The sequence below is a fragment of the Python bivittatus genome, unplaced genomic scaffold, assembly GCF_059951505.1.
Source record: "Python bivittatus isolate LINGU-HERP-01145 unplaced genomic scaffold, Pbiv_v1 ctg000570_np1212, whole genome shotgun sequence".
NCBI classification, from domain to species: Eukaryota; Metazoa; Chordata; class Lepidosauria; order Squamata; family Pythonidae; genus Python; species Python bivittatus.
Window position 1 is genome coordinate 309288 of NW_028277097.1, and position 13297 is coordinate 322584.

General features: G+C 37.4%; 1 protein-coding gene across 1 annotated transcript in view; it reads right to left on the bottom strand.

Annotated features, from left to right (window-relative positions):
• Nucleotides 1-13297, bottom strand: part of ZSWIM6 (zinc finger SWIM-type containing 6) — a 102089-nt gene that overhangs the window by 43492 nt on the left and 45300 nt on the right. Inside the window, exons 3-4 of the mRNA XM_088152733.1 lie at nt 6771-6919; nt 4613-4763 (exon numbers count right to left, since the gene is read on the bottom strand). Coding sequence (XP_088008859.1) covers nt 4613-4763; nt 6771-6919 — 300 coding nt within the window. The remainder of the gene's footprint in view (nt 1-4612; nt 4764-6770; nt 6920-13297) is intronic.

Sequence of the window (13297 nt, forward strand, 5' to 3'; positions counted from 1 at the left end):
CGCTGAGAGATCCAGCATGACCAAGAGGATTATATTCCACCTATGTCTGCCCCACCACAGATCAATATGATCTCAATTCCATGCTTGGGTCTGAAACCAGACAAAAAGGATCCACATCGTCTGTTCATCAGGATCTTCCATAACTGGAGAGCCACCACCTTCTCAACAACCTTCCCCATAAAAGGGAGGTTGGAGTCAGGCTGGTAGTTGTCCAAAATGTCTGAGTCAGTTGATGGCTTCTTGAAGAAGAGGCTCAACACTGCCTTCTTTAAGGGTAGTGGTACCAGTCCCTCTCTCAAGGATGCATTAGCTACCACTCTGATCCAGCTTCCTGTTACCACCCTGGAAGCTTTCACCACCACAAGGGGCAGAGAACCAGTCCACAGATGGTAGATCAAATACTACAGAAACTTCTGCCCACTTCCTCAGAACTAACATGTTCAAACGCATCTCAGAGTATGTTGCAAATCACAGACTTGGTCTTATTAATAGGACATGCCTAGCCAGCCTCCAATTCCAGGCAGATCTTAACAACTTTATCTTCCAGGTGCGTAGTAAATTCTTCACAACCTTTAAAAGTAGAATATATTTCGTTTCTTTTTTAAAAATCTAAATAGAACCATCATCTGCAAAAGATCCCACAGTATGTACGTATACTATACATAAAACAACTACTACATAGCAGTAAAAAGAATCAAATTTCTTTAGAATTTAGAATCTAAATTCAATTTAGATTCATCTTAAATTTTAACTTTAACTTTGACTTGTTCCAAAAATGAAAGCAAATTCTGTATCAATTCATATGTCCTTTGACAGGGTATTCCTAAAACTGAGACATCATGTCTGGGGTTTTCACAGAAAAGCCCTTCCATGACCAAAAGTCATCTACAAACTCAACTTCTCATTATTAAGAAGGGCAAGCTGATCAAATCACATACATGTCTGCTATATAAACATGCCCTGCCAATTCTAGGAATAATTAATACCCCCTCCCCTGCTTGTTTGGTGATTCTTTCAAATGTAAATATCTCCTGTCAAAATAGCAACTCTTCCTTGATCTTAACAGGCCACCCTGTCAGCTAACCTCTTTAGACTTATAAAGGAATCTAAGTTGGAGATTCCTTTTGCTCACTATTAACATATTAAGTGAATGTTATCTTCAAAAGAAGTATTCTCATAGCCATCATGACTGTGGGAATCTTGCAAACATTGGCTGAACTTCAATTAACATCTTGTTACTTTAGCCTTTCTGCAAACATATTGTTCCTAGAAGCGAAACACTTCTTCTCTGACATCCTTTTATAAAAGGTGGCCTCTTCCCAAGGGAAGAAAGGCAGTGAAACCAGTCTGATCTTGGGAAATTTCTACCACCTGAGAATGTGCTTAAGAAAGCTTAGTAGCTAGTTGACTTTAGGGCTAACCTGTAAACAGGTGTAAACCTGCATATGAAAGTTAGGTTTATTTTACTTTTGATACACGCTCAAATTGCCTAATGACTTGCACTCTACATCTGCAGAAGGAAAAAAATCTTCTGTTTTAAAATCTAAAAAGTGTACTGTCTTGTAAGCTCGAACATCGAAGTTCAAATAGTTTTGACTTTAGGTGAGTAGATATAAGAGAAAATTGAGAAGATTCTGGCATCCAAAGGTGTTATGTCAAATCTGCCTTAGGGATACTCTGAAATGGGTAGATTCAAAGTACTAGTGACAACTAAAAGAACTGATGCATAGACTGGAGGATTAAAGTTTAATGCAAAACTCATGAACTTCCCTGTCAAAAAGGAGTAAATAAAGTCATAACCTCACTTGAGCACTTCCACTGCTTACCATTTCACAACTAAAATGTAACAGGTACATAAAACCATATAGCACAATCACACTGAATAACTATGAGCAGAATATATATACTGATGCCTACAGATATTAAGGAATGTTGTGTTAGCTTAGTTAGGAGAAAGTCTAACTTCACTTATTTCCAAACCAGGTCACTATAGAATTAATAAATCTAAATTGGTCACTTCATTTGCCACTCTTTTCTCTTTCAGGTGTTTGAACTGAACTTGACAGAGGCAACTGTATGAGAAGAGGAAAACAGAAACTAAGTAGTGAGAAAGCAATTATTTTGAGGATTTTAGTCCTGGATTGAATAGAAGATTTGGGGCATAACTGAACTTCCATATTGTATTAATTGTCTGGATTGTGCTCTGAGTTACTTACTCTCAGTCCTTTTCCAGTCTCAGGAAGTCACTGATAGAGAAACCTCCCTATATGTTCGATCTGAGGTTTTATGCAGATAAGAAGCATACTGGAGATTAAATCAAACCTACTGGCATAACTCCTGCAGCAGAGCAATCATCTTTCAACACAACCTGAAACTATCCTGGAAGGGTGGAGAGGCAACACTGGGAAATGGTGCTCATATTTACATACACCATGGAAGACATGAGCCCTGGCCTGAAATCAGGTGGGAAGCTGACCCAGAAAAATCAGCTTTATCCAGAAATGCCTGGAGTCAATACATCATTACCTGTTCAGTTATATGCACCAGAAATGGAAGTTCTGTAATTGGCCTAGCCTTACTTGTAACTTCCCAGAACAAAAGGGCTGAAAAAAGGTTTTGTTAATTCTCTACTGCAGAGAAACAGGCAATTGCTAATATTAACCAACACAAAATCCAATGGCCTCTTCTGCCAAGTTACCCACTGCAAGCTGAATATAGGGTAAGTGGGCAAAGAGAACAATCAACAGCTCCAAGCAGCTCTATCTGCTCAGATGTCAACACCTGAAAATCAGCCATTGAAACAGAAGAGGTAACCATAGACACTTTTTCTACACTGATAACCAAGCCACAGAACTCTCTGCAAAATTATCACAACCCACCTATTCTTTACCATTCCTAGAACAGAACGGGCCTTTAAATGTAGATTACAATGCATGTTCAGTTACTCTCATAAGTTATCCTAATTGTCTATTTGCCCTCACTTCCAAGTAGATTTCTGAGCTATGGCAAAAAGGGAGAAGGGTACTCAGGAATCACTGCATTAATACTTAAATTACTTATTCTAAAAGCTTTAGCCAAAAAGTCTGTAGAGTCTAACATCCTTATAGCGGGATCTAATGGTGACATGTAACCATTCAAAAGGTGTCAGAGATTTCCCCATTTAAGGATTATTCTGTTAATGCTTATGTAGTGCTTAATTAACACAGGGAGTTGAGGCTGCTATGAAATTTAAATATTTGTTAACATTGAAGACATTAACTTGGGAGTTCTCAATGATACAACAGACCCCAGTAAGTTCAGTCAGAAAGACACTTGTTCCCTGCTCTGACCCAATAATCCAAGTTTAGGTTGATTCAGTCAGCATGGATTATTCGGCATCTGATGAAAGACATGGAATTTATATGTGGCAAAGTAACTGTTTCCCTGAACTAGCCGCTCTTAAGCAATTCCTCTACAGAATATCAAACTGGCACATACTAAGCCCAAACATGCCCCCAACCCCAGGCAACAGATCCTGGTAATACACACAAGGTCATTATTAAATATAGTACATCCAGGGGAATGCTGATGGAATTTGTTGCAAGGATTCCCTTACTGACTGCTTGTCTATGAGAAAGATAAACTGAAATAGCTACAGCTTGTAATTTGCTCCTCTGGAACTTTCAGTGTTATATTCATTTCATTTGGAGACATATAAAAATATGGCACTCCTATTCCAAAATACACAACACACCGAAATAAAACTAGGTATGAATTACAACTGTGGTGTTTATTTCAGTTACAGTTTCCATTAAGGTAGATTAAGATACTCATAAGACGTTCCTTAAAAAAAAAGGCATAAAACACAGCTTGCTCTGTTTTATGTTCTTATAAATTTCAAACAGAAAACCATGTTTAACCCAGCACAAACTTTAGTACAAAGTTCAGCTGCTACCACCAGCTCAAATCAACAAGTGCATACCACATTCTTTATACGAAAGATCCCGAATGAACAGTCAGACTCATATAAGCATATGGCCGTAAAGCATTTGGTTAGGATAGTGATAGGTTAATTTGGAAAATGAGCCTAGCTTAGGCCAATTGTCAGGGTCCCTCCCTCCCACCACCACCAATCTTTACAGAACAGAAACCCATGCACGGCACAAAAATATGACATGTTAGATTGAGGCATATACAGACCACCCACTTGATTAAAAAATATGAATGAAGGGGCTTGAACTAACAGTTTTCCACATCAACTGAAAACTGATTAGTGAAGGAGTATGCCCTTTCATAGACATTTTGGAATCAAAGACATGCATAAGTATGAAGGTAAACATTTACTATTAATAGCTGCAGATCTAGCTCTTGTTAATACAATGGATTACTTATTACATAGGAAATGTTTATATTCCAGCTTCTACTATTAAACATTTCATGGAGTCGTTATTTTTGGCTGTACATCCTTGACTTTAGCAAAAATGCACTGGTTTTGCCCATGAAAACAAGTACCCAAGTTGCCATATTACCAAAATCCAAATCCTATTGACAAGAACCAGGGATACTCAAAACACTTAACATTTCCTTCACTTTAAAATCTGTTAAAAGCTTCCACAAAATTATTTGGATTTACCTAGTTCATCCCACAGCTGCCTGTATTTGTCTGTCATTGCAGTTCCTTGTTGTCTCCAAAGTGACAGGCGTGGGTCAGCCATGAACTGTTCTGTTATCAGTGTCAGCATACGAGCACCGTTTGAGTCTCTCATCTTTAACATCTCTCGCACCTACAATATAAAAGATGCAGCATACTACAATAAAAAAAAAACAGATGGGAATCATATATACTAAACGAAGAAGTGCTGGAAGCAAGGGAGATGTCAATGGAAGCAAAGAATTACTTCTGAACAATCAATATCGCCAATTCGTTACCAACAGTAACTGTTGCAAGTACACAATGTTTTGAAAAGTGGCTATGTAAAGGACAACTGCAAGTATTTATACAGTGAAGAAACAGGGTTGTTGTTGTTTTTTATTATGGAGTAGCCCAATATTGAGAAAATAGTAAGTGCTTTCAAACTGATCTTCCTCTTTTTGTTGGCATTTGAGGGAAGGGAAGGGGGAAGGAAAATATGAACATGATGGTAGACAATGCCAAGAATGGGATAATGGGACTGTACAATCTGTGGGCCACATCACCAAATACAGAGTTAATTCACAGGACAGGAGGAGTTGATAATAGTTTTAATTCTAATAGGAAGCTATACTTATGAAAATCTGCAATAAAGGGAACAAGCAAGGCACAGCTCTTGCATACCTGTTTTTTCCCTTGTGCAATTAGACTGCATGGATTATAATATATTAGCAAATTCATATGTGGATATGAATTCAGTATATATCCAAAAGAGTAATAAACTAACTTGAAAAATCCCCACAGTGTTGGAGAAAATTTACACTTTTCATGGTAGCTCAAAAGAACCATGTTGCAAGAATAATTCTTTGCAGAACACAGCAGTATGCTTTGCACTCCTTCAGCATGAGGAGTCTATTCTGTAGCCCAAGGTTCTTAGAAGCACTTTGGAAAGAAAATTCACACACACTCTTACTAAAATAAATGCTTAAAACACTTCCTTTCTTCCACCCAAATTTATATGCTATGGACAGCAAAGTTTTTACTGATCTTTCAAAGAACAAATTTAAGGAGAAATGCAAGCCAGCAGAACCACCAGCATTATAAAACATTGGAGAGGCACAAAACCTATAGTCATCCCATAGACTGACTATAGTATTTCAATTATAAAGCACTGGATTCTTATCTTATGATTTTATCAATAAAATTATTAGAAACCTTAGCAGGTTGGCTGTTTCATGTTTGATGCTAAAGGCGCCTGTTTTACTTGTAAGGCACATACTGATTTGAAAGCATCAGGTTTGATAAGGCATTATTCTGACATTTTTTAACTACTTCTTTACAATGAACCAGCTCTAGTTTTATATTCATACTTTTTTCTTCAGTTTGGTTTTCAACATTTCACTTTGGACCATATCAATCATAACGCTACCTCTGATTACAAACATTTTAATTTTTTACCACAAGTTTCAGTTTGTTTTACCCTTCTAATTCTCAGTGCAGTGTGTGTATAAATCTGATAAGAAAAGCATGGAACTACACAATCAGATCAGCCAAATGCTGTCATTCAGCCCTAAGACTCTACTACAGATTCCATGCCACTGCCCAAGGAAGCAACAGAACTGTTTGCAAAGCAAAGGCCTTGCCTTACAAATCTCCTTACACATTGTTCTACCATTCCTTAAATTAAGTAGCCATCTTCCCACAGCAGCACAGATTTTCCAAAATGTTTAAAACAGTAAGATATATCACATGACCCTGAATTATAAAAAGATATCATACTTACTTTTCTTTGTATTTTGAAAGTCCTTTTATCTCAGGGGGAGGGGAGGGCGCTTACCATTACAATACCACATCAATGACAGTTAAAACTACTTTTGGGGGCAGGTTGATCTGTATTTTTTGCAAAGAAACTGTTTACTCCTAAAATCAACTAGTCCTTCTGCTGTACCTTAGAATATTCCAAATGTGTTGAACTATAAACTCTCAGAATGCTGGCTGAGAATTCTGAAAGATATAGCCCGAGAAATCCAGATGATACCAGCTGAAGGAAAGGAGTAGGAACATTACTAAGGTGCTAAACAACTTGAAGCCAACATGATTATAAGAGTGAAGGGTGAAAAAGCATTCTTCTCATGATGAAAAAATATCTCTTCTCACATACCTTTGCAAAAAGCAAATTGAGCTGTTTCCCTGATCCATGGTATCCACCTTGGGAAAGAAAGAGTTTAACTTGTTCCTGAACTTGTTCTTCATCCAAATGCCAGCAGTTTTCATCATCTATACTGGCTCCTGCTGTAGGGTCAGGGGCACCTACACAGTAGAAACAAAAGCTATAAATTAAATCTTTTTACTGGTGCATGAGGATCCAGTTGTTCCCACCTAAAATAACAATTATTGATGATTCATTTGATTGCACCCTTTTTTTTAAAGATTTTTATCCTGCCTTTTTTTTTCATATACAAATACACCAATACTCCTTCCTCTTCCTATTTTCCTCACAACAACCCTATGAGGTGAGTTGGGCTGAGAGTGACTGGTTTTATATATGATATATACACTGACATTAATATCTATTATATATAATTGTATTTATAATTATTTAATTATAATTTATATTTATAAATTATATTATAAATTATAAATATAAATTATAAAATTATATTTATAATATAAAATTATATATAGTTATAATAGATATAATTATATCTGTTATATATGCACTGACATTAAGCACTGATACGGCAGAATTCTGTGCATATTTAGCACTTTAAAAGAACCTGTGCACACAAAGCTTTAGATCATGATGTCAGTAGCTAAAAGAAAATATGAGCAGTAGCCCTCTATGTGCTTAGCAATGGGTATCATTACTCACTGGCAAAATGTGTGCTTTGCACAGAGATTCCATGCTCAGTCGTCAGCTTCTGAAGTTAAGTCTGAGAAAAAACTCTAACCATTTCCATAGCTTGTGGAACTCCTTCCCCCTAGAGATCTGGCAGTCCCCCACTATTTTGGCCTTCCAGAGGCCACCAAGACCTAGCTCTTTACCCAGGCACTGCAGTAGAGTGAAGGGAGCCTATAGATGGTTGTTGGGGCAACCTAAGAGATGACTGAGGGACCAGGGTGTTTTTTTTAGCTTTTGGTTTTTAGTTTTATGGTTTTTAGCTTCATTATTGTTGTGAACCATCCACAGTTGTGCTCTAAGATAGGCGGCCATACAAATCCTTTAAATATATAAATATATAAGCAAACATTGCCACAATGCCACTTCTATCCTTCCTCCCTCTCTCTCTTCCTCCCTATGTATTGTAGATGGCTAGTCAATCAGGTGGCCAACTCACTTTTCAGGAGGAATAGGAGAGCTACATTGAATTTCTTGCACAGCAGCTTACCAGTAAAATCACTCAGATTCCCCCAAGTCTTGACTCTTCATGGGCAGGATCTGAAGTGATGACTGGGGCAATGTCTTTTTTTTATTATCTGGGACATATTTCAGCCTGAGGATTCTGATATGGTACACAGGGTACTCTCTATCATGCTACCTTCAGGTAAAATCCATACCCCTTCTTTGAGGCAGAAGAGGTGTGACTTGCTGGATCAGGAAAACAGTCAATGCCATATAGGGGAGGACATCCAATCCCCAACTTGAAGGAGACTGTGATATGCTTCTTCTTCAAGAGGCATTTTCTGGATCCAGCTGCACTGAATAACTATCATCCAATCTCCAATTTCTGTTTTTAAAGAAGGCTGTTGAGAAGATGGTGGGGATCAATTGCAGCACCCTCAAGAAAGCAGATTACCTGGAGCCTTTTCAGTCTGGAATCAGGCCCAGACATGGAACCAAAACAGTACTGGTTACTCTGGTCAGTGAGCTATGTCAGGATGTGGAGGGGGTAATATATCCTTCCTGTTCTATCAGATCTCTCAATGGCATGTATGGTATCCTTGTAGAGACATTATGAAGGTTGCAGGCACTGTTTTATATTGGCATTGCTCCTTCATTACCGGGCAATCAGGGGAGGGGGGGGAAGGGGAGGTTTGGTCCACTCCATCTTTCTCTTGAACATGAAACTGTTGGGAGAGGTCATCTGGCAATTTGGAGTAAGGTACTGATGACATTTAATTGGCCAAGGTGGAGATACTGTGGAAATCTTGACCACAATGTCTGAACACTATTGGGATTTGGATGGGACAAAAGAAGGTTGAACATTAGCAATATGGAGGTACGTTTTATACAGAGAGGTTCTCTGACTTTTCAGGTATTAACTCTGAACAGGAGACCCTTCCCCTATCCAGAATTAACAGGGCAGTCCTCTTGAATCTGCTGCGCAGATGAAGGTTATGGCTAGGCAGACCTTTGCTCAGTTTTAGTGGGGTGCCAGATATGGTTCTATTTGGAGTGGGAGGAACTTGCAAGAGTAACTCACATCCTTATCACTCTCTGGATTCTTGCAATGTATTCAATATATGCAATCTATTCTTGCCTTTGAAGACCACTCAGAAACTGCAGTTGGTAATAAAATGCAGCAGCCCATTTGTTGGCCAAAATCATCTAATGCTAAAATTACAGGCCATGCAGAGGTACATTTCAGGTGCAGTTTAAAGTACTGGTATTAACCTGCACAGCCTTATGTGGTTGGCTCCCAAGTACCTACCAGACTGCTTTTTCCAACCAGAATTGAGCCACCCAATACATGCCTCTCAAGAAAAACTACTTGTGGTTTGCCAATTTTGTGAGTGAGGGAAGTTGGGTCTGAGAAACAGTTGTTTTCAATGATAGTCTCTACTTTGTAGAATGGCCTTCCTACATGAGTTAAATCGGCTCCCAATATATTAGCTTTCTGGAAAGTGGTTAAATCAAGTTTTTCCCAAAAACATTTGGACAATAACAGAGTGGCATTGTCTGTGGCTATTGTTCTAGGACCTTTACTGTTATTATGTTGTTTTGCATTATTTACCATAGATGTTTTATTTTACTGTTTTTGTTTACATAAATGTATTTGTTTTTAATCAGGGAGTTTTAATTTTGTGGTTAACCACTGGAAATCCTTCAGAATTACAACAGTATGCAAGGAAACAAATAATGCGTATCTATCATTCAAGATGGTTTACACCATTTAAAATCAACAGAAAATTTAAAATGTTAAATAAAATAAACAGGTTAACATATTTTTAAAAATTGAATAAAAAATAAAGCAGGCAAAAGTAGGACATGACACTTTCTGTAATTTATTTTGCCTCTGAAGTGAATGCCTTCCTTAAAAGGGTATTACTCTTTATAAAACAGGGAGGGGCAACATTTTACTATCTGAGAACAACACTTTTAATTATTTTTTTGGCAGAGGTCTACAATTAAGCAGTGCTTAATCTTGATATTTCTAATTCCATTGGCAAAATCTCAAGACAGGCCATAGCAAGTACACAAAATGGTCCAGTCTCAAAAAGGTCATTCCAAGGTGGGACCATTTGCAATACACTCAAGACCATTCAACTTAGGGCTGTTTTCACTTCTATATGTTTTGCATGCTCATACTGGAAATGTAACATTCTAGAAAATTGTTCCGCTGCATTTAGTTCATTAGATCTAAAATGTTGGTAGGTATTAAAATGCAGGAGAACAGTTACAGAAAATCCCAGAAAAAGTAAGTGGTATCAATATTTAGCTAAGATACATGTGCTTTTATTATAGGAAGTATCAAGCTGATAAGTCCTTCATGATTTCTCTCCTAGGTAAAGAATGAGTGTTCCATGATTTTAAGCAATAATGAATTTCAAATGGTTTGAATTATAACGTACATTTCGGAAATGGGAGAATTAATGCCAAGAGGCTGTGACAGAAAAGTTTGGCTAGACAACATCAACAATCTAGTCAACACACCTGCAGTTACAACCAGGCCAGCCAGGTTATCTACAGGAAATCTTAAAACAGCTGAAGAGCTGGCAATAATCCTGAAAATATCATCTTCATACTTCCCTGATTTTCTCAGCTTCTCTAAGCTATCCATCCTAGCCACAAGGGAACAAATGTTTCCTCAAAGTTAAACAGTGAGCACACACTCTTAACCTCTGCCTTAAGACAACTAATAATACTTGATATACAATGGAAAATATTAGTTATCCCTCACATGCTTACTGGCTAGCTTTGTAGCTCTGAGACTGTTGTGCTTTCATAGTTTGTAAATGGATACTTTTAACAAGCAAGGCAAGATGTTATGAGGTTTTGAGCTTTCCATTATGACTTGCTTACATCTACCTACTGAGGTCACAGTAGAGGAGGAGACAGACTTCAAGATTGATTGAAGGTCATCATATAACACTGGAGCTCTTGATTTTAAGTGAACTAACCATAGTCAAACACAGATCTTTGACTTCAAAGAAGCAAATTCAAACAAGCCCTGCTCTGAGTTGGTAAGATCCCATGGCAGCAGAAGCCAATAGGAAAAGAAGCTCAAGATGGGTGCAGGTTCCTATATGAAAAAGGTATTAGAGTAAAAAAATATATATATATATCAAAGAATTCTAATGAGAGAAAAAAATGACACCAAAGGAATCCAATTTAGACACACACACACACACACACACACAAAACTGAAGATCGGAAAGCAAGAAAGGATACATACAGTATAGGAAACGCATATAGGAATAGATCACAAAGGAAGAGTATAAACAGGTAGTCCAGAGCAGCAGAGGCAGTGTCAGGAAAGTAAGAACTCAGAATGAACTGAAAGGATGTTAAGGGGAAAAAAAGAGACCTTTTTTATATGCCTTTATATAAGGCAAATGAAAAGAATCAGTATACTAGCAGTCAAAAGAACACTGTAAAATATTAATAGGCAGCAAAGAAACACAGATGTATTCAACTATTTTGATTCAGTCCTCTCCAACACAAGACTATGTTAGCACCACCAAGAAATTTTGGGCAGAACTGAAGTCTGAAACTGGGAGAAACCTGGTCAGGTATTACCTCTTTACTCTGAATGAGTTTAAATTTCCATGACCAAATTAATTTCATCCTGGGTTGCTGAAAGAACTAATTGATGATCTGCCCAACCCCTTATGTATTATCTTTGAGAAACCCTGGAGAGGAGATGAAGTGCCCAATGACTGGATATCTTCAAAAAGGGGGAAAGGGAAGATCTAGCAAATTAGAAAAATTAGTGTGATCATACCTAGGAAGATTCTAGAACAGATCACAAGGAAATCTATCCATAAGCACCTTGAAAATAATATAATAATAACCAGAAGACAGCACGGACTTCTTGAGAACAAATCTTTCCCAGGCTAATCTTATCTCATTTTTTGATTGGGTAACTTCCTTAATAGACTATGGGAATGCAGTACACATAACATAACTTGACTACAGCAACACATTTGACAAAATATCCCATGATAGATTTATTTATTTAAATTTATTGGCTGCCCAACTCCAGTGGATTCTGTTGATTGGCAGGTAGTTATGTGTAAATTGGATGGCATGACAATTAACTGGATATATAGTTGACTCAAAAATCTTACTAAAAAGGTTTTGAGTGGTTCCGTATTAAACTGGACAGAGGTATCAAATGGGTTGCCACAAGAATCAGTCCTTAGTTCTTTATTCTTCAATACCTTCATTGAGGATTTGGATCAAGAGGAGAAGGAAGAAATGTTAATCAAATCTATAGATAATACTAAATTAATATAGCTAACAGTTTAAAAAACAGAAATGAAATTCAAAATGACCTTGACAGGCTATACAAATGGGCTGAAAGTAACAGAATTTAACAGAATACATTTTCATAAAAGTCAAACGCACAGGTACAGGATGGGGAAATATCTGGCTTTGTAACAGTACCTGCAAAAAGTATATTGAAACAGTAGTTGATTAGAAACTGAGTATGAGCTGCCAGTGCGAGGTGGCTGCAAAAAAGTCCAATGCAATTTTAGGCTGCATCAATAGAAACATAATTTCCAAACCATAGGCAGTAATCATTCAATTCTATTCTGTTTCAGTCAGACTCCACTTCAAATAATGTGTCCGGTTCAGGCCAGCATTCTTTCAGAAGGATTCAAAGAAATTGGAGCAGTGTCAGAAAAGGACAACAAATATGATCAAGAGACAATGAAATAAGTCCTATGGAAAGAAACTAAAGGAACTTGGTATGTATAGCCTTGAGAAAAGACAGCTGAGGGGATATGAAAACACTCTTTAAATGCCTGAAAGGATGTCACCTAGTAGAAGGTTGAGTCCTGTTCTCTCTCATTTCCAGAGTGCAGGACACAGAATACAGTTACGGGAAGAAGATTCTAGCTGAATATTGGTGCTCTAACGGTTAGAAAAAGTATTGTTCTAGTAACAACAGAGTAAATTATCTGGGGATAGATGAGCTCCCATTTCTTGGATATGTTCAACTGAAGGCTAAAGAGCCATCATCTGAGATGCAAGGGTTTGGATTTGATAGCTTAAATGGCATCTTTCAAGTCTATAATTTTATAATTCTGTAGAAGTAAATAATTCACTTTTGGGTGATCAGTTAACATTACATGAAACTGGAATTTTCTCTTTCGTCAAATCTGTATGCGTTCTGACATTTTATCTTTGATCAAATCTGTAGGCATTTCCAAGGATATCTACTAGCATGGTTCATGCCAGTGCTAACCACAAACTGCCAACTTCCTATTTATAACCAAATATTCATATTGGCAAAGAAG